The sequence below is a fragment of the Pararge aegeria genome, chromosome 10 (assembly GCF_905163445.1).
Source record: "Pararge aegeria chromosome 10, ilParAegt1.1, whole genome shotgun sequence".
Lineage (NCBI taxonomy): Eukaryota > Metazoa > Arthropoda > Insecta > Lepidoptera > Nymphalidae > Pararge > Pararge aegeria.
The window spans coordinates 11,450,247-11,475,936 of NC_053189.1; the positions used below are offsets into that span (position 1 = coordinate 11,450,247).

Sequence of the window (25,690 nt, forward strand, 5' to 3'; positions counted from 1 at the left end):
ATGTAGCAATCGTAGATGAATTGAAGTATGCAGAGTTAAAAAATTTAATGTCATTATCGACTAAAGTAGTCAATTATTGAGAATTTCAACAACTTACGTTGTACAAAATATTGTGGTAAACATAACCTTACAGATTTATTATAACCAAACGTGCGTTTAGAGTGATTTTATTTCGTAAACAGTAAATAGTACGGTATTTATATTTGGCGCTTCTTTTAAGAGTTACCCTGATGCAAATGTGGCGCCATCCTAATTTAATACATTTTGACGACACTTTTTCATATACACAGATGACTCTCCTTACCTCTACCCTCCATACTAACCTGTGCCTGTCTAAAAAAGGTACCTAGTTACTAGTTATAGCTTACCGACAGTCTGTCTGTGCTGACAGCCGACAGGAATTTCTTGTTAATTAATCCAAATCGAAATTCGCTAAGTTATAGGGGATAGAAATTGTTCTTCTTGTTTTGGTTGCTACAAAAAATTTATACACCTTAATATTGAAACACATTAGTATGTTGTTTGATTATTAGTTATTGAAGAAAATTAGTAAATTTTTTTGGGTGAATATTTTATCGCAATGAAATTACTGAAAACATTGAAAAGTGTGAATGAATTTTAACTAAAATTTTTACTTTACATTGATTAAGAAAATGTCTCACAGAACGTCTTGTTTTCAACTCAGCGATTTATTTCCTAGGGAGATTGATATTGAAGTTTGTCTAAAAACATTAAAAATATTTCAAAAATTAGAAGGAGATGTTAACTGTGTTGTTTGGGATGCATCCCTAGTTCTTGCCAAATATTTAGAAACCATGTGTCAATCAAAACCAGACTTCTTAAGTGGTGTTCGGGTGCTAGAATTAGGTTCAGGACTTGGAGTTGTTGGTCTAACTGCAGCTACTTTAGGGTTAGTGGAATATTTGTTTAAAAATACACTGTCTGGTTTTAATCTTTACTTATATATAATATTATGAATGTGTCAGTGTGTATCTTTGTTTTTGTCATTTCTTCACACCCTAACTAAGCAAGTGGTCTTGATTTTTGCCTAGGAAAACAAATGTTTCCCACAGGATTTGTAAAAAACAGTAATAAACCCAGACAAAGAACACAGGTGACAGGGCTAATAATATGTAATATAATTAGTAAAGCTTCCTTGAGATCAGGGAAATTGTAAGAGTAGAGTGAGCAAACTATATCTTCTAAAATAGTTAAATCTTTCATATAAAATATACAAAGTTAGCCCTTTATTAATACAAAAATAGAAGCATATGAAAACAAGTTGAAGTTTCACATATTTCATATTGTAGTTGCACTTATAGATACACAACTTTTTTTTAGGGCGCAAGTAACCCTTACTGATTTACCAGAAGCTCTTCCATTACTTCGCATAAACATAACTGAAAACAAATCAAAGATTGCCAGCATGGGTGGATATGCAATAGCGGAGTCCTTAGTATGGGGTGACAAAAATTCTGATATTCATAAGCAAGAATTTGACATGATTGTTTTAGCTGACTGTGTTTACTATGAAGATGTAATTGATAACAATGATATATTTATTTATTGCTTTAAAGCCTATGCTATATTTTTTTAAAGCTAATAATGTTAAAAACAAGTAAGCTTTAAATATAGCTTGTAATATTTTCTTTGCTTTGCACTCAATATAGAGTTTTATTATATATAGAATTTTCTTTTTATACCTATAGATTATTGGAAGACTATACTGCACCACACACTGCTAGATACATATATCCTTTATTTGCTTGTTATAAAATTTAGCCAAATGCAATAATTTATATGAAATCTGTTTGTAAAGACTAAATATTATTTTTCAGGCAATTGACCCACTTATAGAAACTTTACAGTGTTTAAATAACACATTAAAAAAAAAACCAACAATTTATTTGACTCAAGAATTAAGGGATTCAGAAATACAGAAAAAGTTATGGAACAGTTTCTATGAAAAACTAGATGAGCATTTCTACATGGAAAAAATACCTGAAGAACAACAACATGTTAACTATCGGAGTTCTGATATTTTATTATTGAAAATAACAAAAAAATGATATTTATACAGCTATGATCTTGGGTAATTTAATGCAAAGAAGATAAGCAATTTCTAAGGTAAAAAAATAATATGCTGGCTTATCATAGATCTTGGTACTGATATGTTATAAAAAGAGACAATATTTATTATCTACTACTTTAAGCATACTGTGAAAAGATTCCTTCTGGTATTTGAATCATGTTTAGTTATGGACCTATATTTATGCTTTTTTGAAAATTATTTGAAATATTTGCTATTTAAAAATAAACAATACTTATCAAATAAATTTATTCAAAATAGTGTCTAGAGCACAAATAGATTCGTAGAAGGGATTTAATGTTCGTAACTAGATAGATCTATGGAATAAAAAGATTTAGCCATTAATTTCCTCAATAATTTCTTTACTTTCATGGTATCTTGAAATTATTATAAATTGACCGGTTCATCAAGATATCCTTTTCACAATGTTCACTGTAAAGGATCTCCCTTATAATGTGCAAATTTTTTTAGGGTACAGAGATTTGCGTACCTACCTACATTTTTTATTTTTAGACCTGTCAATAATTTAGTTTCGAGTTACCTAAATGCACAAAAGAAGACGTAGCGTCCTGTAAAAGTTGTATCGTAAAAAGTAGTGAGTGGTCCATAATAATTATATAAACTTTGTCACCCAAAAAAACCGTTGACCGCCCGCCACGCTACTTATGTTACGACATCAGTAGGTACGCAGTCTACGGACTGCTTAGGTACCGTTGACAGTTCTGTCTACGACGTGTACCGTGTGTTGTACGCTGAACAGCCAAGAAATATCATTAATTTCCACGGGAATCTCTGAAAAGGCCAGTACTAATCAAATTCCAGCCCGTCAAATTAAAATTGCACGTTTGGATTTCTGAAATAGTATAATAAAATAACCTCAAATATGGTATATTAAATTAATGACAATGGTGGTCACAAGGTTTACGAAGTACAGTTGAACAACTTCGATGCAGGCATGTTTAACTGTGAAGGGTAACGGGATAACGTTGGTTGATGGTTCTTCTAAGCTCCATTTCAATCTCTTCTGAAATTTATTTTTATATATATATTTTGATTTCAATCTCACCTGATGACAAGTGGTTAACAGCCTAAGATGATTGCGAGCTAACTTGTTAATGGTTGTTTTTTATATTAAAGTCATACTTCTAATCGGTCTTTACGCGGCATCTTAGCGGAACGCTTAATCATAAGAATCCTTATTGGCAACGCTGAACAGCATCTTCCAAAGCTCCTGCAATTGTTATGTTATTGCGACATGTTTTGCAAATTGCTAACTGGTGAGAGTACTTTTTATTTCCATTTAGATCCCGACCTTTCCATTTCAATAGATCTTCAAGATAAATAAAAAGTTCAAAACATATTAAATCAATGTATATAAATACATACTCTTTTATATACATCGCAGTACGTACACAAAGATGTTTGTATCCTCATTATGAACCAAAACAGTTTGTTCCGCACGCCAACTTCAGAACCAACTACCTACTTGGCGCGGCGGTCAGCTGACGTACTGTTTATATTCTCGTTGGTCAGCTCGTTTAATCAATATTTTTTTCTTGATATGGCAAGACTTTAATCATATGACAGTGAGCCATTATTTTTCATGCAAGATGGGTGGAACATCGTTATTTTTTTGGATTACCCTTGTTATATCAGTAATTGGTAAGTAAAATGTATATTTTTACACTGTGCGATCATGATATACGAATAATATAACAAATATGTTTCTCTAGGTTCTAACGCTGCAGGTGAATTCAGCATATTGCACAGTCCCGAATCGCTGAGATTTTCGGGATCTAGTAAAACGGAAGAAAGCCTTCTCAAAGAAATATTTTCTGCAAGTCTTGGCCTGTCTGTTGAGGAGGTAAATCAAGAGTTATTTAAAATGTACCTATGTTGTTACAATCTTGATAAGAAATCGATTATTGTCATTGGGTGTTAACTGTTAACAATAAATGTTCTAAATGTAATGTTTTCCAAGCAGAATGCGGACTGGAAAGGCTTAACAATAGTTGATCCTTTCAACACTCCTGAAGCAGTTGTTGAAGTTTACATTGATGGAGTATCTTCTCTTGGTGATACTGTAAGTATTTAAGCATATCACCTATTATCATCTCTCTCTTCCTCTCTCAAGAGAGAGGAATTGAGAGCATTGCCCCACCAAGCTCCATTGTGGGTTAGCAAGCTGTTTGTAGCACGATAAAATGTAAAAAATAATGGGTAATGATATCAGCTCAACCATGCAATCAAAATGTAGTAATAGAAACTTGATCAAAAAGCTATGTATTATATATTATAAACTGGTTTAAATCTCATATCACACTAATTTGGCAATATAATATACTGTACGGTAGGGTATACTGCACTTTTTTAAGAAAAAATTCAGTTTTATATGATATAACCCAACTACTCTAAAATATGGTTTGTCAACACTATATAATATATAATAATATAATACAACTTTAAGAATAACTGCAACTTGTAAGCGTCTTGTTCCTTGTGGTCTAACTATTCAATTAGCAATTATTACTATTATTATCTATATGGTGCATATAATTTTTTTATATTTTGATTTGCAAATATTAATTATTATTTTACTTCTTAACTGTTTATTAAACAAAAGCTACCTACCAATAAGTAGGTAAGCCAGGCATTTAATTTTAAGAATTTGTTTTTCACTTTTAGACTGGCCTGAAGACTAAGGATTTCCCTCTAACTGTTGACGAATATGAGCCAGATACGTACGATGCTGTAAGGCACAGAATTAAGCAGAGATTTACAAATGGAGGCAACAACTTGGTTAACATCAGACTTTCCGATCCGGATGATGTAAGAAAGTTCAAAGACAATCAATGAGTAATCCAATTTACGACTCATGAGCAACAATAAAGCCTCTTTCTTTTTTTTATTGCAGCTAGCTTCAGTATCAAACGTGTTCGGTGAAATTGTGCCACCCAAATTTACCAAACAGACATACCAATATTTGAAGGTCGATAAAAATACTGAGGAAGACTACTTATTCCTCTATGAACTAGAAGTATTGAAATCATTGACTGCTAAGGTTAGTATGTCATACCAGACTGTTATTTTGTAATGGAAGAAGTGCTTAGGCGATTACTTATATCTTACTAAAAAAAATAATAGTATGCAGGAATTTTAATGTATTTATTCAATAATGGAACTAAACTTATTTTAATGCCTAAATTTGAATTATGCTTTTAATGAACCAATTAGAATCATAGCAACTTCAGCATCTTATTAATATTTTTAGATAATATTTTTTAGGTAAACAAATATCAAACACAATCAGATCATTGTGGCCAACAAATTTCTGTTTTGAATGATAAAAGTAAACTAATTGTTAAATGCAGGCCGATTATAATAGTACAGTTTTATTGTAATTCTGATGTTAATGTTTTTTCTAACCCTAGTCTTGACAAGCAACATGTTTAATAAATCCAAAAGAGTGCATATTTAATTTTGTCTTCAAAAATAAAAAAGTGACAACCAAAATAAATAAAATTTGACTATAACTTCTATACTCCATAGTATTAGGATGTGATTTTTATGTGAGTAATAGAACAATTCTGGATCTAACTTATGGTATAAATCTTTACCTACCTTCTGTCCTGATGTTGATTTCTGGGATACCTTTGAAAATGTTATAGTAGGGATTTTAATTTCATTATATTAATATTTTTTTTCCATTTTGCAGATAAAGGCAGGTGCAGTGTCAGCAGACAACATTATTGATTTTTACAATATCAGATTCCGCTCCCTTCACAGTCTCTCCGACTTCCATGGCCCTAATTCCATGCAAACTAAAGAAGCTAAAACCCTGTTGGGTGAGTTCAATGGAAACTAATTTTATAACAGTATAATGTAGCGGAATAAAAGGAAAATCAATGGATCACTTCACTTTTTTTACGATAATGTAACTCATTCATCATTTGGGTTGTGTAACTCACTCTTTTTCACTTAATGTCATTCGTACACTCATATCACAGCCCTGCGTGTTCAGTGAATTTCGTAAAAAGATAGCCTACCTTTTTTTATGAAAATGTTAAAACTCATTCATGCAAATAATGTCACTGGTTCATTTTTGTCACAGCCCACGCCCTTCGGGATCTGAGCAACGCGTTCGAGAAGGCGTACGTTGGCTCCGTGTTGGTAGTGGCCGTGACTACGGATGTTGCTCACACCCGCCGTACAGTACGTGCCGCCCCAGAGTTCCGGGCCGACAACCTCTTCGAGGTGCGTATATACACAAATATCTTATTTCCTATTCCATTCAGCTCGGCTAGCATGAGCAGGAGACAATTTTCTCCTCGAGGAAAGGATAAAATCTTCTTACACAGCGTTATCATCTCTCCGAGCATTGGCGTACAGGTGGAAATCATATCCGTTTATTAATACACGTATGTTACGTCTGATAATAAACGGTGTCGCCGTGCTTTGGCTGGTGGACACGGTATAATATAATTTTTATCTCCTGAAGCGCTAGCCTGTTAGCCTAGTGTTAAGGACTAAAGCCTTTTGGGGGTCCTAGTTCCAATATTAAGAAGCTATATGAGAAAGCAATTGAATATCTTTGCTTCAATGGTGCAGACAAAAAATTGTGATGAAATCTGCATGGTTGAGAGTTTCTCCAGAATGTTTATAACAGTGTGTGACTACACCCTTAAACCCTTCTCATTCTGGACAGAGACCCATGCTCGAGCCAAATGGGTATCACAAACCCTTAAAAAAATACTTAACTTATCCTTAAATAATTATATATGTTTTAGAATATGATGCGGAATGGCAGTGTCAATAAGGTCAATTATCGTTTTTTAATATTAATATAGTATTATTAGTAATGGTACCTAACTAGGATTTGTATTTTAAAACTAGAGTATTGACACATCTCAATTTAAAGTTGTTTGAATTTAGTATTAAGTGTAGAAACTTGGTAGATATATTTTGATATAGATTACTGCAATCTTAAAATGCTTTTTATCAATAATTAAAAAAAGCAAACTTAAACATTATAAGTTACAAAATAGGAAGAGTATTTTCATTCTGTATAACAACAATTACAAAATCGCGTTAACGGTTAACATCAAGTTACTATTTGAAGGCATTAGTGGAGAGTGTACAAGTATGATTTAGCTGTCCAGTTCCTTTGATAAAATTTTGTTTAAGTTAATTTCACATAGAAGTGACACTCATGTTTTAATGAAAACAACAATATGTATAACATTCTGATTGATTAAGAATATTCTCTCATCCTATCATCTTACTTGTTCTATGTATTCTTGTTTTCCTTTATATTATTTTCTGTGGTGTACAAAAAAGTGTATTAATTCATTCATCTCACTACTCATGTATATTGCAGGATGACAACTACACAGCGGACTACGCTGCTATCTTCAACATCATACTCTGGTTCAGTGTAGTGTTCGCATTCGCTTTGGTGGCCATCGTGTACGCGATCATGGATATGGACCCGGGCAGGGACTCCATCATCTACCGTATGACCAGCACTCGGATGAAGAAGGACAACTAAACTATCCTTTTTCATGAGACCTAGGGATAGTTTACACGTTGTTCTATTGTATTACACCTAGGTCCTAATAACAACTGACGGCATCTTTGAAATGTCGTAGTTAACAAACATAGCATAAATATTCTGACGTTATGCCACGTTTAACAAGGTCTGTGGGGATAAGCCCCATTTACCTATACAACCTACACCTGAATATGTGCAATCCCTCAGGACCATCAATGACCTCTGATATCCCGCTAACTCAAATATATAGGGTAGAACGTATCTTAGAGAATAATCAACTTCGAAAAGTTCAACGTTTATCAAAACTATTGACCCTTATGGATTTCTGTGGATGTGAATAAAGCCCGTTTCGAACTAACTAACCTTATCTGGCGAAGGAATATTTAGAATAAAACTGGTGTATGCGAGTAAGCCGCTCACCAGACCAAGCATTTGATAGGTGTAAACTATACCTTAGGTGTTCACTGTTTCGTAGTATTACTATTTATCATTTCCAACATTCGAATCCGCTTAGCGGAAAAAATCCCTAGAAATTATATAATCGGAGACACATCGATCTGTTTCTGTTGTAACGAGTTAATATTATCTTTTTTTTTCTTATAGTTAACTCGTTAGCTTACTGTATTATTAAGTGTAAAATAATATAATGTTACGTGAGTTGTAATTATGTTCAAAGTAATAAATTTGTTTTATTTAAGAAATTGTTTTTATTCATGTAGATAACCAATCTGATAAACGTTTTTCATTGATTTAAGTTAAGGCTATGAAAATTATGGCTTACCAACTCGTCCATTTTTTTTTTTTCAATATTGCAACTATGCTCCATACATTTATCAATTTTGATAACTTGCATATATTGGTCGAGAGTTGTACAAAACCATTGCAAACCTACCTGGGAACCTATTGTTTTTCGGAATATTTCCCAAATGTTCTTCAGAGGACACCAAATAAGTACACCAAATTGCATTGAATCCAGGAATCTTTCAGTTACAGTTTAATTAAAATTATAAGAGTCTAGGTCTTCATTCATTGTACGCCTTTAAGATAGGCAGGTCCTACCTATTACGGTAGCTTCTCGAATGCGAAAAAGATTATAGCGAAAATAAAACGTTTTAACGTTTTAAAAAAAAAAACAAAAATCTATATATATATAATGAAAATGGTCTTCGTTTGAGGCTCAATCACGCCTAAACCACTGATCGTATCGACATGAAACTACCACCATTCGATGCGAAATTTTTCCTAGATGGTTTATGGCTATCTATTTTTTGAATTCCATCATTCCTTCATTTTTTTATTGCTGTTTTACTTTTATGAACATTTATCCCGCTAATAAAAACAAAAGATAAGCATTTTCTCTTGATTCTTTTGTTTTCATGGATTTCGACAGAGTGTATTAAACGGATTATGGTTTTTTACATTCAGCTAAGAATCTACTCACGGTAGTGGAGAACGGCTGGACCAATTGGGCTTTTTTTTTATCTTCAGAATTGTCAGGAGAAAGTTTTGTATGTAAGAAAATTTTAAAAAAGCCCGATAAAAAGTTAAAAATTTCGATGATAATCGAAGAATTCCCATCTATATAGTCACTCACCACGAAATCTCGGGAACCATAAGACTTAGAAACGTGAAACTTGGTAGGAATATTACTTTTGCTATGTAGAGGTCAGCTATGAATAGATTTTAAGAAATTCATTCCCCAAAGGGGATTGCGGGGGCGTTAACAATGAACAATTCCCGTTTTTAAACTATAGCTTCTATAGACTTCAAATTTGGTAGGAATCTTCTGTAAGAGGTGTAGAAATAGGCTATGAACGAATTTTACGATAGCTCACCCCACAGGGGGTTGCGGGGGTGGGTATTAACAATTAATATTTTTAATTTTCCAGCTAAAGCTCCTACAAGCTTCAAATTTTGTAGGAATTTTCTATAAGTGATGTAAAAATGATTTATGAACAAATTTTACGATATCCCATCCCAAAGAAGATTGCGGGGGCGTTAACAATGAAAATTTTCAATTTCCAAGCGATAGCTCCTATAGACTCCAAATTTAGTGAGAGTATTCTATATGTAATATAAAAATGATCTTCGAGCGGATTTTACAATGAATCACCTCCAATAAGGTTCGCGGGGGTGGGTGTTAACAATAAAAAATTTCAATTTCGAAATATAGCTTCTAAAAATTGTAAATATGGTAGGAATCTTTTATTATTCACATAAAGAACATCTCAAAATGGATTTCAATAAAGTCTACTTCCGACAGGAATTGCGGGGGTGGGTGTTAAAATCTAAAATTTTTATTTCTAACCTGTAACTTCTACAGACTCCAAATTTGGTGGGGATCTTCGTGTATGTAGGGATATTCGTGTATTTCCTTACAACAATCGTCTTTTTGGCAGCGGAGAATAAGTCATTGAGAGGTTTCAAAAACTTAACTTTACATGTAGCTATCCAATCAACGAACTAAGAATTTTACATTCATTTTACTTTTGCAGACTACATAACCGACGAATTCTTTTATTGCGGGATCGCGGAAATGTAACAGATTAAAATGAATGCATTTTCCAAGCATATGAGATGTGGAAAAGAAATTTAGTTACTTATTCCAATAGAATTCATAAAAAACATGCACAATTAATTTTCTATAAAAAATTGATGTCACGGAGAAAATTTTAGTTAACAGTAAATTCGTCGCACTTGAACCTAGACAGATTTCAACTTCACATATGAGACTTGCAATCACTTTAACTTAAACTTTCAATGCTCATTTCAAATTTTTTTCTTCATATCAATTATTATTAATTTTTGGAAGAAAGGCACGGACATGTTATAATGATTGCACATTGAAAGTTACAATGAATATTAGTGAGAAAAATCACCTGGATGAAAGATACAGGCTAAATCGATGGAATTTGGAATTTGAGTAAGTCTAAACAATATCGATACTTACAGTTCTATCCGCAGGGCCTATTTATGTTCATACAAAAATAAAAAAAAGGAGAATAATAAAAATATGAAAAAAATAAATAAAAATGAAACAAAATGTAATTTATTTCCTTTTTCAATTCGCCCAGCGAAGCGGGCTGGAAACGGCTAGTATTATATAAAAACAAAGTCCACAGTGAGGAAGAAAATAGAGCATTGACAGAAATCTTGAGATAGAGAACTCACTACTAGTCACTAATTCATATTCTATATGCTTACCGATATCTCGAAGTCTATAAATCCCTTAGGGCCACATTTGTCTTGTTTTATTTGGAGTTATGGAATACCACTTGCCAGCCATATAGTCCTGGTATGCTAAGGTTTCATAAGAGTCTTCATGGGAAAAACAAGGTTTCTTAAAAGTTTATTTTATTTATTTTTATTTTATTTATAAGGTTTACTTACAAACACTTACACTAATACAACCGTTTTTAAAATTTAACTATTCTATTTAAGTGTAATGTTTTGTGTAATATATATTTAATATATAATATATAATATATATTTTTTTTAATTTTTTGTTTATGTGGGAACCTATTGCTAATAATCATCCCAGTCGTCTTCATGATGGTCATCAAGATCGGCTAAGCGGTTTGAGAAGTTCTCTGGTATATCTATGGAATCTTGGACCAAATGCCAAAATATAAATAAAATCGCTTCATAAACAAAGAAGTAATGTGCTAAAAAAATATTTTTAAAGTGACGAAGTTTAAAAAGAAGAACATACATTAGTAATAATAACAATCATCCGATCGGCTTACAAATGAAACAAAATATAGTACAATAATTGTTATATTAAAATCATTAAGCACCATTAATTAAACTAACATTATATTTTATAATTTTTTTTTTTTTATTATTTAATAAACATTTAATAAGTCTTATATTATACTTAGTTGAAATATGAGGCACTGTCGCGGGATGTTATACTTTAATCATAGAAAAGTAAACAATAATATTTTTATACATAACTATTGTTTAAAAGGCACTTGTTAAAAGCATACAGTCAGACATTTAATAAAATAAATTTAATTTAATTCTTTAAAAATATTAAATACTTATTTAATTCTAAGACACAAACTTCCCACAGGCTACACTAATATAAAATTTATTTTTGGTTAGTAAATTATACCGCAGACACGACAACATCTCCATTGAAAGTTCGTAATAGTATATTAGTATTTAAATAGGATATAATCTATGGGTTAAAAGCAAAATAAGATTATACATATATTGAGATTTTTATGTTACCACTCTTAAATGAGCACGTGATTTCTCTGGAGTCTAGTCAGCTCTCCATCAGTTTCCGTAAGGTTTGGATATTATAACTTTAGAGTAAATTGAACTTAAAGCTTCTTATTTTATAATGCATTAAATTGCTCCCAGTTTATTTTTCAATAATTTACAGAGGAATTTAAATCGACGATGTGTTCGTCAATTTAAATTACTCCACTAAACGAAGGGTGTAAAAAGATACTTAATGTAAACAAACTTGGTTAGTTAGCGTGAGAGTCAGTGTACTACAATGTAGTACATGTACTCTTTTGGCAAGCAAATGACGCCAAGCTTGTTTTAATTAATTATCCTTTTCTTTGAAATTTTGTTTAGACCGTGGATTAGTTACCTAAACCGGCCAGGACAGCAGTAAAACCTTTGTCTATAAACATGGAGAATAGAGTGCAATAATTGTCCCTACACAGGGAAGATATCCCCCCCTCCCCCCCCCCCCTTGGCAATGACAAGTGTCCACCCAATAAATACAATACAATGCTAGCTGTGCTGGGGGTTTAAATAAAAAAAATATATATATCCACAATACACATATCGCCATCTAGCCCCAAAACCTACGCAAGCTTGTGTTACGGGTACTAAGATGACTGATGAATATTTTTACGAATAATATACATACATACTTATAGCGACTGAAAAACATTTTCCAGACAAAAGGCTTATGTCAAGGAGTGGACGTCTATACAATGTGTAAATGAAAACCGAAATATTACTTCAGAGGCTTTAGATGTACATTATTTACTGTCTCTGAGACTTATAAGTGACACCGAAACGCTAATAGTTTTAGAGTATACATCTGCCATAGTTGAAAGAAATCAGATACAATATAATGAAATGACTCCTGTCTCTTTATTAGGTACGCGACACGTAGCGTCTAACTATGCACGTGGCAGTCTATTATCTTCATTAGGGTTGTCAAAAGAGAACATTTAGAATTTTTTGAAATAGTTTGTATAGAAAAATAAATATGTTTCTTTTTACAGGGTGATTCCTTATGAAATATAATTATGCACCCTTCAAAAGTATTTCGTTATTCGGTTACAAGTTGTATATAGGTTATAATGTTGATGAGGATGATAATTGGAGTGATGGTGTGCTGACGTCTTGGCACGTGCTCATCGGCGTAAGGTGTAGTTGTGCGCGCGCCGCAGCCGACGCCGTAGCTCTGCGGGGAGGCGCTCGTAGCATCGGCGGCAGGCGGGGCGCTCGTCGTACTCGTAGAACTTGCTACGCGTGCTGAGCGCGGTGTCGCACACCGCGCACGCGAAGTGGTGCACGCACCACGCCTTGTTCAGCGCCGTGAACACTGCAATAGGCACGATGACAGTAATAAAATATTAATATAAGTATATACTATTCACGTATTATGAAAAACGTGAGATTGGTATTTTTCAATAAATAAAACTGCAAAATCTCTCGAAACGCCGAATTCAAAGTAATGACGTCACGTCTATATAAACATAATTTTGTATCGCTTGAACTTTGAAAATATCGGTATATATGAATTATTTGTTATTTCGTATGTTTATCAATAATTTTAGGCTGTGTAACAACAACTTACTATAGCTGTATGTCAGTTTTTTAAGTATAATTTGCAATTTATATCCACAACTCCAAATTTCTGCAAAAATAAGATTTTTTTTGTCATAATGAAATCTCCTACAGATTTCACGTTAACGTAATTATGCATGAGCAGTGAACCTCACGAACCTCTTTCCCGTTTCTTTCACGATCTCCCTGGCGTTTTACTCAATCACATTAATTAGTTAATAATAATACGTTGAAATAAATGTCTTGTCGTTAACCACCTCAAAACGAAGAGAAAAATTAAATTTCCAGGGCGCCCTGATTACGGCTCTGACTATTTATTTAAGTGGCCTCGACCGTGCACCTTTTTAACCCCTTTAAACTGTCCGAAAAAAGTGTCTACAACTGGGTGTATTACCCTTTATACATACCGTCTCCAGCAATAACCTGGTTGCAAACGTAGCACAGGTTACCGAACAGTTGGTGGTAGTGCTGCTCGCAGTACGCCAGGCCCTTCTTCTCGTAGTGCCGGTGCCCGTGGAAGGGCTTCTCACATTTCGCGCACACGAAATGCTGCAAAACAATAGGGTTATGAAAGGTTGCGCTCCTTGAATGCGTTGCGTCGGCTACTTCCAATACTCGGCACACGCCGTGTTCATAAGTGCGACTAATACTTAGTATTTTGATTTTCCGTTGTTTTATTACTAAATTGAATGTAACAAAATTAAATAGATGAGATAATAAATAAAAATTAAATAATGATCCAATTTTTTTTGAAGTTTGACATTCGAAAAAGGAGACAAAACAGGGCGTTACTCAGCAACCGCTTTGCAACCTTTATTATTATACTCCTTGATAATAAAAATTGACGATAGATTGGCGCAGTTTGCAGCGACCCTGCATTCAGAGGCCTTGGAGGCCGTGGGTTCAATTCCCACAACAGGAAAATGTTTTATGTGATGAGCATGGATGTTTTTCAGTGTCCGGGCGTTTATATGTATATTCTAAGTATTTATGTATATCATTCATAAAAATATTCATCAGTCATCTAGGTACCCATAACACGGCTACGCTTACTTTGGGGCTAGATGGCGATGTGTGCGTTGTCGTAGTATATTAAATTATTAAAAAAAAAAAAAAAACCCCGAATGGCTTTGAACTATTTTGGCATCTTTTGGCCAAGAATCACGAGAGTACATACGTAATAAAAAGACGGACTTACCTCAACATGCCAGTGCTTGCCGAGGGCGGTCACTATTCTCTCCTCGATGGGACGTCGACAAGCGCCGCAAATGGGAATACCCATTTTATCATGGCAACGCAGACAAAAGAGATTGTTCTGAAATAATATTTAGAAGGTTACTAGAAGGCGACCGCTAGTGAGATCCTGTAATACTTAACCAGGTACGGTTGAAGTTTGTGTATAATTGACTAAACTAGAATTTATCGAATTGTCAAAAATGGCCTTTATACACTACTAGTAGAGCCGCGCGAGCGTTCGTAAGAAACAATTTCGATCGATCATTTTTTTCAGACTTTCTTTGTAAATCCGACTCTCACGAAAAGTTCTTCTCATTTTTCAGGTCAATACATAGCCTATGACACTCCAAAATTACGTAGCTTTCTATTGGTAAAATAATTTCATCATCAGGTCATTAGATCCAGAGACTACCCCCTACAACGTCACAAACTCAAAAACCTCTTTATAATATTAAATTCGGAGATAACTTTAATATGAGAATGTTTGGAACATGACGTGGCTGCTTCCAGACACGTCCGAGATTGGCGTATTGAGTTGACTGACTGGTATTAGTATTGTAACCAGAGTAAATTAAGAATGCAACTGCAAAGTGTTTTGATAATAGTCTATTTTAGAGTATGGTTTGTATGCTAACTATACGTCCCGCAACGATTTTGATCATATTTTCGGCAGTAAGCGATTGCAGCTAGGTCTGGCAATTTTGGCTGCGAATGTTTATTTTAGCCAGGGCTGTTAGTTTCCGCTAGGGCTGTATAGATGTAAGTATCCTATGGAGAAAAAAAAATAGACGCGGACGAAGGACAACTGCTTGTATACAATTCATACCACGTCATTGGCAGCGTAGCCGGGTCTGTTCTTGACCTCGCGGGCGGTGTGGTCGAGCTCCACGCCGCACGTGGCGCACGCGAAGTGGTACCCGTGGTACACCTCGCCGCGGTAACGCAGCGGTTCGCCGTCGATCACGCCACTGGCAAAACCAAACCAAATTTACTAAGGTCAAAGTCACAGTGTTTCTGCTCCGTAATTCTCGAGAACTTTGAGATTAGTCAGGAGTCGAGGCGGTAAAAAGACGATAATTACGTACGTTAGGTTTTTGCAAAGTAGTCTACGAGAGATTGATATGGATATGGAGGATCAGGAGTATTGGGATATCCAAAAATATTGTCGTGGTATGTACCCGTTGAACTATATTTAAGAAATGTTGATTAACTACAAAATCTTAGTATAAAATCTTTAAGTATTAGGATAATTGTATGATTTATAATTTTTTACCAAGCTTAAATTTTTGATTATTTTAATGTAAAACGATATATAGTATTCTCTCTCATTCTCTACCATGCATGTGTGCGAATGTATTATAACCTATTTTCTTTTCATCGAGTTTTAAATCACAACGATTCTTAAGTAGACACACTTAAAAAAAACATTTCTCAGGTTTGATCGAAGACTTACTGGCATTTATGGCAAATGTAGTTCTGCAATCCGTCAGCCTTGATGCGAGCGTTGCAAGCGTGGCATAGCGCGCGCCCCGCATGCTTGATGAAGCCAGCATCGGCCAACTCCACGTTGCACTCCTCACAACGAAAGCAAGCCGGATGCCAGTTTGAGTTCATCGCCTTTATAACGCGACCAATCACAAACTCGCCTAAGGAAACAGATATATTACTTAGTGTCTGATATCTAGTCTAGTCATTTCTAATTACTTAGATAAGTATAATTACTTACGACACTTTCCACAGCATGGTGCAAAAAGAACTTGGAAATCCCTCTCACAGTACTTGCGACCTTCAAATTCATAAAACACTCCATCTGGAAAGACTCGGAAACACTGAGCACACCTGTAACAAATAAACAACCTAGTAATTTTAATAATTCTGAGAAGTTTCAGTAAGTATTTGGTTCTAACAATAAATTAATGAATGGAAGTAATGTTTCTAGATTCTAAAATCTTGAATTTTTAAACTAATATGAGGCTTTAATTAAACTTGACATTTGAGGGAATTTAACTTTTAGTATGTGCACACACTTGTCACGCCACACCTACTAAAAATAAGCAATCCTACTAGTGTCTTTTAGCAATATGACATACCTATATAACTTTAAATGTATACTGTATTACTTAAATTGACACTTATGAAAGCTGATAAGGACTAAAACGTAATGAATAAAGTAATTTTTAACCTGACAAAGATTAAAGTTTTACTTACACAAAACAACCTGTATGCCAAAGTTCACCATTGGAGTTCACAATTTTTTCATTCGTTTCAAAACCATCCCCACAACGGGTACAAAACATATTATCCAAAGACATGGTAGCAATTCTGAAATACGAGAATAATTATTCACCAGTTACAAATAGTAAAAAATCACAAAATACTGTCCCATTTCAAGCACAGGAAAATATTCATCATCCTTAAGGAAAATAAGTAAGTCACAGTAAACAGAATATGACTGCTGTAGGTAATTAATTGTTTACACATCAGAGATATTATTTCATGTTATTAAGTAAAACATTTAAATACACATATTAGACTGGAATGTTATTATTATGTCTGTATTCTTCACTGTAGTGAATTGTCTTTGGAGAGCCTATTTATTTAGCACATATAAGATTCAAAGAAATAGTAGGAAAATTTTCTTTTTACCATCTTTAGGTCTCCCTTTAGAGTTATCAATGTGGTAAGCTTAAACCAATCCAAAAAAACTTCAAAGGAATACAAATATGCTTGCCTTGGGCAGATGCCATGTGACACAACAGTGGCCAAAAAATGGATGTTGTTTTTTACCATAATACATACAACATTCTCATATAAGCTCAAGCCAATTAGGCATTGATTGATGTGGGTAGAGTAACGCTTAAAATTACTATGAATGAATTGAATTGGTCTGATCCCACAACATCATGAACATTTATTTATACTTAGGTTAGTGGGATCTGGGGGTTTAACTACCAAATGATTTACTGGGACTATTGAGCATTAGACAATGGATGTCCATAGACAAATGGAAATGCATCACAGTGGATGCATAGCCAGATAAAATGATTTATCAAGTGAGCCCATTCTGTTTAGAGTAAACAACTTAGGGGGAGGAGGAAATATTAGGCCTGTGTTTTTCTATGCCAACTCAATACTCTAACAAAGATCGAGAATTCACATCACAAGTTGTGGTTGTGAGTGTTATGATTTAAATGTATTGTATGTACAGAATTTAGGTCCTACTTAACCAAAGGAATTCATAAATATAGACAAAACTAGAACAAACTAGACACACAGTCTGCATAAGAACTGTATGCCAGCTGCAAAATTTAAGTTTTGGAAAAGCTTAATGACAGTTTAATAACAGCATTGAAACTGCAAACCAACTTTAAGCAAACTGTAATACTGTTCAACACCATTTGTGTCTAGACCTAGTACTAAAACTGTAATTTATGTTTTTAAATAAGATGATTATTTCATAATAAAGGTAGACCTTGGACCTTCAGCAATTAATATATTCATACCCGCCTACAAACTAACATAGTTATTTTATTACAAGTTGATTTTGACCATGTTCTGTTAAGTGATTTGTATTAAGAAAGCATTGATAGCAAGATAAAGTTATTGAAGTATGTTAAGGTTATGATGGAATTAAATGATATTTCTTAATGTAGGTAGTGAGGTTATTTATGTTTTAATACAACAGAGTGATAGCACCAATGTCTTATAATGTGCAATTAATGCAATTTTGAACTAATGACGATACCGTTAATTCTTGTGAAATGTGATAAATTAGCTTAGCTAATAAAGAGATGATCTATCTTGGTCATTCAGTGACCACTCCCAAAAATTCCTTACCCAGGCATTTTTCACCAGTAATTCAAAATACTATTAAATAACTTCCTGTCCTTTATTCTGTCGGAAATAAAAACAAATCAATTGAAATAGTTGTTTGTGTAAACTTTTTTTGTAAATGATGTAATACAACCAAAAATAGATGCCTTATGTTAAACTAATGCTTACCTGGAATTTTATAAGTAGAAAAAACTATAAACGGTAGTCTTTATACAATTAAGAATGCCGCAATACACTAGGCGTTTAACTTTAATTGAATTTAGGTGTCCAGAATAAGAAACTAAGGCATAAATAAACAATTTTACATGACGTCACTATATTACCTATGTTCAATTCAATTCAATTCTTGTTTATGGCTTTTGTCTGTGCCAACTGGGCACAAGGTACTTCGCCAATGTCTTGTAGATGAAGAAGGCACGAAGGAGATTGATCGGTGAAACTAATGAAAAGTTAATTTTGAATTTGTACCAAGAAATAGTTGTTATTAGCTAGTTAGCTCTTTAACCTAAGGCAGCACAGACAACACATGCATATATATCTAACACGGATATTTTTTGTACATTACACTTTAATTTTATTACTTACTATATATTTACATAAAAATCTACAATAAGGACTGAAAACAAACATTAAAAAACATTTAACACTCAAAGGACGGGGGACTTTGGGAGGAAGAACGTCATAGAGGGGATAGGTAAGTTTGGGACAGTTAAAAATAATATGAGTTATAGTGCCCTCATCCAAGCCACACTCACAGATGGAGTTGTCCCTTATCCGGAGTTTGGCCAGATGTACAGGTGTGCTAGCATGACCAAGACGCAATCGGGAAATTGTGGATGAAGTCCAGCGATTTGTACTCCGAGAGTGACAAAACCAGGGTTGTCTTGGTATGTTTTGTTGGATGGTAGCGTAAAACTTACCCTTAACCAATTTGGAATCATTCCAAAAAATTTTCCAGGCTGTTTCCATATATGTTTTGGCAAGAGTACATAGGTCATGCGATGAATTTTTAAAATGATCTAGAGAACCTGACTCAACAGCTGTTTTGGCACATGAGTCAGCAGTCTCGTTTCCTGGAATACCTGAGTGGCTTGGAATCCAAACCAGTAAGATGAATAGTCCTTTTTGATTGCAAGAGAGCAGAGCCTTCCGGATTTTTAAGATAATGGGAAATCGTGATTTGCTGCGAAAGGGGTTTTCTTTAATAGACATTAAACAGCTTAAAGAGTCAGTCAGAATAACCGTCTGTTGTACGTTATGGGACAGTGCAAACAGGATTGCTTCCAAAAGAGCAATGGCCTCTCCGGTAAACACAGAAGACTCGGGAGGGCATTTAAATTTTAAAACAATTCTGTAAACAGGAACCCAACATGCAGCACCAACACAACCTTCTGGAGACAGCTTTGAAGCATCAGTATATATAATAAGATGATTTGACCAATTTTGACTAATATGCTTTTGTAGTTTGATATTGGTATCTGGGGATCCTTTACTCAGACCTAGATCTGTGATGATGGAAGGGTTGTATATTAATGCTTTAAATGGGGTTGAATATAGTGGGTTGATTGTGAAAGATGTCAGGGGATTAGGAAGGCTGGTATACTTTAGGAAACTATCTAGCAAGTAGGAAGACGAGTTACGGGAGCAAGGTGCGTGTGATAGTTGGCTTAGTCGGTGCCAAAGAGGATGGGATGACAGCTGTAACATCTTGCTGATAAAGCGGTCACATAGATATTGTCGACGGATGGATAGAGGAGGGTCAACGCATTCTACCTGCAAAGCATTAGTGGGGGAGGATTTCATTGCACCTAGAATAATTCTAAGGCATCTATACTGAATTTTATTTAACTTTTCAGCAGCTGATTTATTAAAAGGCTCTAAAACAAACATACAGTAATCCATGTGGCTACGTACTAAGGCATTATATAATAATTTTAAAGTATAGGGGTGAGCACCCCACCAAACTCCCGCTATTGCTCGTAGTACATTGATGCCTTTTTCACATTTTTTGATAATGTGTTCAGAATGAGCAATTCCATTCAGTCGTGTGTCTAAATAAACACCTAAAAATTTAGCTTTAACTGCAAGGTTGATTGCTTGACCTTCAAATGAGATGTTGAGGTTCGGGAGGTATCTCTTCCTTGTAAATACCACTGCCTGACATTTGCCCACTGATAGGGACAAGCCATGGTCAGACAGCCACTGGCCTAGATAATACAAAGCAGAATTGATACGACAGGATACTTCCTCTATACTGCCTGAGCTGTGATAGAGGACAATATCATCAGCATATTGTAAAATGGTACAAAAACTAGAAACAGACAATTCGAGGTCGTGGGTATATATGCTATAGAGCAGAGGACTGAGAACAGAGCCTTGAGGGAGGCCTTTCCAGATTAATCTGGGGGGAAGAGAATTATTCTGATGCTTTACCAGAACATATCTGCAAAACAGCAGATTACATATGAAATGAACCATCCTCGAGGGAACACTCAGCTTAAGTAGTTTCTGCCTGAGCACCGGAAGTAGGACATTATCATATGCAGAAGCAATATCAAGAAAAGCACCCACAAGGTACTCTCCTTTTGTAAAGGCTAATCTAATATCTGTTGTTAATACACTGAGACTGTCTGTTGTACTCATACCCTTCCGAAACCCAAATTGGGAGGAGGGGAGAATATTTCTACTTTCCATTAACCATTCCAGTCGGTTTTTAAGGAGATGTTCTGTAACTTTAGCTAAAGTAGATGACAAAGCTATGGGTCTATATGAATTTGAATTAAGGGGATTTTTATAAGGTTTAAGGATAGGAATAACAATTTGAGATTTCCAGGAGTTTGGGATAGAACCAGTTTCCAAACATTTATTGATTATTTTAAGGTAATAAATTTTAGCTTTGTCATTTAAGTTAGCCAGGAAAGAATATGGAACGCCATCTTCCCCTGGAGCTGTATCTTTTAGACCATTGAGAGCAATTTGAAGCTCAGAAAAGGAAAAGGGGGCATCCATTTCATCCGTAGCTGGAGCTGGCGTAGTAGTTAGAAATGAGTCCACATAGGGAACATAAGGTGGAGCTAATTTGTCTGCAAAGTTGTTAAGCCAGTCAGAAGGATTATTTGAGGAAGGATCAACGTGGCTCAGGGAGCGACGGAATCTCCTCATATTTTCCCACACAATGGTGGAGGGTGAACGAGGGCTAAGCGATTCACAGAACTGCGTCCAACTTGCTCTTTTCTTTTTGAAGACTAATCTTTTAATTTTAGCATCTAGTTTTTGGTAACTATTAAAGTTATCCTGAGTCATGCAGGCTGAGTATAATTCTTCTGCAGCAGATCTTTTACCAAATAAATCGCTGCATTCATCATCCCACCAAGGAGAGGAAAGCAGCGGATTTTTCACAGGGTGTTTTTTTGGAATATGGGAATCGGCCGAAGATATAAGAGATTTTAAAAAGAGATCATAGCATACCAGAATGTTTCCATCACTTTCCAAATCGGGCAGAGTGTCTACAATGCAATCAACGGATAGGGCATAATCTTCCCAATTTGCTTTTTTAAGTTTATACTTTAAAAGGGGATCATAGTTAGGGGTAGGTAAGGATTTATTATTTAATGTAACAATTATAGGAAAATGATCACTGCCACAGGTTGACTGTAGCACGTTCCAAGTCAGGCGCGATGCTAGGTTAGCCGAACATAGGGTGAGATCAACCGCTGATTTAGGGTTCTGATTGGGGTATACCCTTCGAGTAGGAGAACCGTCATTGAGGATGCAAAGACTGACATCATCAAGTAAATCAATCAGCAATGGAGAAAACCCGTCACTAGCATGGCACCCCCACATCGTGTGGTGGGTGTTAAAATCACCCATGGCTATGATAGGGCTGGGAAGGGACGACAAGATTGCTTGTAATTCGGGAATAATAGAAGATGAGGGATGAGGAATATACAGAGATACAAAAGATATGTCTAGGGTACGGACAGCAACAGCATTGATCTGTTGACTGTGGGAAGGAAGAGCGATTTGGGTGTAGGGGAGGGAGTGCCGTAGAAATACAGCACTGCCTGCATACCCATCACTCCTGTCATCCCTCAAACAGGAGAAGCCCGGCACCCGTAATCGTGAACCAGGCCTCAACCATGTCTCCGAGATGGCAAGAATGGTGGGATTATGAAGGTTAATCAGAGAGATTAACTCATGTTTCTTGGGACGTAAACTTTTACAGTTCCACTGTAGCAGGGTTATTGGGCCCATTTTGGAGTAGTTTAAAAAGTTGGCTTAAGTTTTTGGCAACGTTGGGCGGTAAGGGAATTTCACTACATGGAGCGACAATACTAAGTAGAAATTCGGAGATAAACTCAAGCATTTTACCTTGGGAGGGAGGGTTCTCAACATTGTTGTTGAGAGCGCATCCATTAGGAAGGGATGAGGAGTAATCACCGACAATAGACTGAACAGCTTTTTTATCGTAGCCCTTTGCTAGAGGAGCTCGGGGACGAGGAGAGCGGAAAACTGTTTGCCGGTAGGAGGTTTTGGTGGAAGTTACATTAGTAGGAGTAAACATTTCTTTTGTTATCTCAGCATAGGACCTGCGGACAGGAGGAAACTGAGATGATGCTTCAATGTAAGATTTATTATTCTGAGACATGACCATTTTAATAGATTGCTGCCTGGAGAATTCTGGGCAGTCTTTATCAGTAGCAAAATGACTACCAGAGCAGTGTAAACATGTAGATAATTCCTTGATGACCAAACATGAGTCACCTGTATGGGGCTGAGCACATCTGTAGCATCTGGGCTTAGATCTGCAGATTGTTTTAATGTGGCCAAAACGACAGCAGTTCTGGCACTGTATTGTTGGAAGTTTATATGTTTCAACTGGCAGTGAGGTGTGGTATGAATATACCTTAGCAGGAAGCATTTGCCCCCTGAAGGTTAGGACAACAGATTGGGTAGGCACCCAAGTGATGACACCCTCTGTGACAGATTTTCTATTCAGTCGCCTTGATTTCAGAACCTCACCACAGCCAGGCGGGAGCTCTAGCGAATCAACAAGCTCGTCCATCGACCAGTCCACGGGAACTCCTTTCACCAGCCCCATTCTGGTTATGTTGTATGTGGGAATTATAGCTCTATATTTGCATAACTTCAAAACTGGACTAACCAGAAAGTTGTTGGCAGCTTGGGCAGAAGTAAACTCTACAGTAATTTTGTTGCGGCCTATATTTTTGACGCCGTCGTGGATAATTGAACCAATTTTGTGTTTGTGCAAGAATTGACCGAAATTTATAGCCCGTAATGACGCTCCAGAGGATGGGTCCTCCACTTCCCGTGAGACTTGGACAATAAAAGGCCCATTATCATCGTCAGAGTATGACTTGGCGCCTTCGGTGAAGGAAGGATGTATGTAAAGGCTTTGAACGGATGGGTTTACCTGAGTAGGATCAGTTATAGTTTTTTTGGCCGCATATACGTTGGTATCCTCTCCTTGTCGTTTGCGAGACGAGGCTGATGCCCCCGGGTCGGGCGGCTCAGGAGGTGTATCTAGATCCATTTTACTGGAAACACTATAACTACAGACACATAATAAATATTTAACCAACACCAAATACGGTTAGATTTATACGAATATCACCAATGACAACTATTTCTGCTGCTGTGTAAATTCACATAAAACACCGAAATTACACCGGAATCTCACTAACACGTGTGCACTAATTGACAGGCCAAGTTACAGTTCAATATAAACAACACCAAATCCTTTTCAAGACGAGTTTACAATAAAATCAAAGAAAAATTTGAAAAAACCGCGTCCGCCATGTACGAAGTTTCCCGCCGAACCATTACCTATGTTACTAATTTGTACAATAGTCAATTTCTGTCACATTTATGTAGTCATCTCTGTCACTGTGAATGAAGTTTGAATTGAAGGAATTGAACTATAATATCGCTGGCGATTTTTACTAAAGTAATCGAATGAGTAGATTGTTCAGTTTAGTCGATTATATTCGTACTCGTATATAAAAAAATAGGGACTTGCGCGTGCGTGCGTAGTATCATATTAATTTGTGGTGCGTGCGCTGGGTGACAAAATACAAATAAGTATTGTATTTTAGTCCACTAATATTTAGTCTTGCAGAAAATAAGCCATGGCGCTCCATCGATTGAGAAAACGTATTAGTAGTGTAATTTGATAGTTTAAATGCACCTTTAGATTAGTGGTATTTTAATTATAGGTTTTTTATTTATTTTATTCCAGAAAGACATTCAGGTTTGTAATTTACGCTTACAGAGAATTGAATCTAAGTACGTTAACTACTGAACATTACAGTTTAACGTGTTACAGAATGTAAACAAGACTTAAACTTAACTTATTTCAATATTTCCTTCTTTTATTTTTTCATTAAAGTCCCGCACTAACGAGTCACCCGTGCTTGAGACCTTCGAAAAAAATGAATCAAAGACCGAATGAATAAAGTAAACTACTAATAACGATAGACGAAACACGCAATGAGGCGCGAACTAACCATCCGGCACATCGCCAATGCAGTGTTCCTAGTACCTACAGACTACAGGTCAGTTTATAAGTTCAAAGTTTATATAAAAAGTAAGCTTATAGAAAAATCCTTTTATAATATAAAAGGATTACATGTTTGATAAAAAAGCTTGGGTATGAATTGTTCTAACTTCATAGCTCAACATTAACTCAACTGTGAGATGGTGCTAAAAAAAAAAAAAACCTGGCTACGTTTGTTGTGGGCTCTTCTTAGACCAGGGCGCGTTGGGAACCTTCCTAGCTTTAGTTTTAAGTTAACGAATGCAGTTGTCAGCATAACTAACATTAGTGTTACATGTTAAATGTATGAACGTTTTATGTCTGTCTGCCTGTGAATTGTGATAAGGTCTACATGAAACAACATTGTTGAATTTTAATTTGAAAGCAGTTTGCCGATTGTTTTTCGAATACTCTTGGTGGGGAACTACAACGTCGATAATAAAAAATCCAATTTAGCCTAACAATCACCCATCATTAAATTGAACATGAAGACTGAGAAGAACTGGTCGATGTTTTGTCCATCGACGGAAAACAGTAAATAATTATGCGTCATATTTTATATTATTATTAAATACATTTTACCAAAAAATCATTCTTA

The 25,690-nt window shown here is 35.3% G+C and overlaps 3 protein-coding genes across 4 annotated transcripts; 2 read left to right on the forward strand and 1 right to left on the reverse strand.

Moving 5' to 3' along the window:
- The first annotated feature begins 342 nt into the window (after positions 1 to 342).
- On the forward strand, positions 343 to 2,644 carry LOC120626841 (protein-lysine methyltransferase METTL21D-like). The gene is made up of 3 exons (XM_039894613.1): positions 343 to 910; positions 1,342 to 1,537; positions 1,839 to 2,644. Exons 1-3 carry the CDS (start codon positions 654 to 656, stop codon positions 2,067 to 2,069), a joined length of 684 nt encoding a protein of 227 aa, XP_039750547.1. The 5' UTR covers positions 343 to 653; the 3' UTR covers positions 2,070 to 2,644.
- Positions 2,645 to 3,640: 996 nt separating this feature from the next.
- On the forward strand, positions 3,641 to 7,952 carry LOC120626840 (ATPase H(+)-transporting accessory protein 2). The gene is made up of 8 exons (XM_039894612.1): positions 3,641 to 3,751; positions 3,823 to 3,953; positions 4,074 to 4,172; positions 4,775 to 4,918; positions 5,004 to 5,150; positions 5,805 to 5,934; positions 6,201 to 6,343; positions 7,467 to 7,952. Exons 1-8 carry the CDS (start codon positions 3,670 to 3,672, stop codon positions 7,635 to 7,637), a joined length of 1,047 nt encoding a protein of 348 aa, XP_039750546.1. The 5' UTR covers positions 3,641 to 3,669; the 3' UTR covers positions 7,638 to 7,952.
- Positions 7,953 to 12,340: 4,388 nt separating this feature from the next.
- On the reverse strand, positions 12,341 to 24,451 carry LOC120626916 (LIM and senescent cell antigen-like-containing domain protein 2). 2 transcript variants are annotated; one of them, XM_039894717.1, is made up of 10 exons: positions 24,384 to 24,451; positions 18,705 to 18,859; positions 18,540 to 18,596; positions 16,911 to 17,024; positions 16,429 to 16,541; positions 16,156 to 16,348; positions 15,529 to 15,670; positions 14,665 to 14,781; positions 13,874 to 14,015; positions 12,341 to 13,221 (listed from the first exon to the last, which is right to left on the reverse strand). In XM_039894717.1, the coding sequence occupies exons 3-10, from the start codon at positions 18,545 to 18,547 to the stop codon at positions 13,031 to 13,033; spliced, it is 1,020 nt and encodes a 339-aa protein (XP_039750651.1). In that variant the 5' UTR covers positions 18,548 to 18,596; positions 18,705 to 18,859; positions 24,384 to 24,451; the 3' UTR covers positions 12,341 to 13,030. The 2 variants fall into 2 exon arrangements, with proteins under 2 accessions (XP_039750651.1, XP_039750652.1); XM_039894718.1 differs by lacking the exon at positions 18,540 to 18,596.
- Positions 24,452 to 25,690: the final 1,239 nt, after the last annotated feature.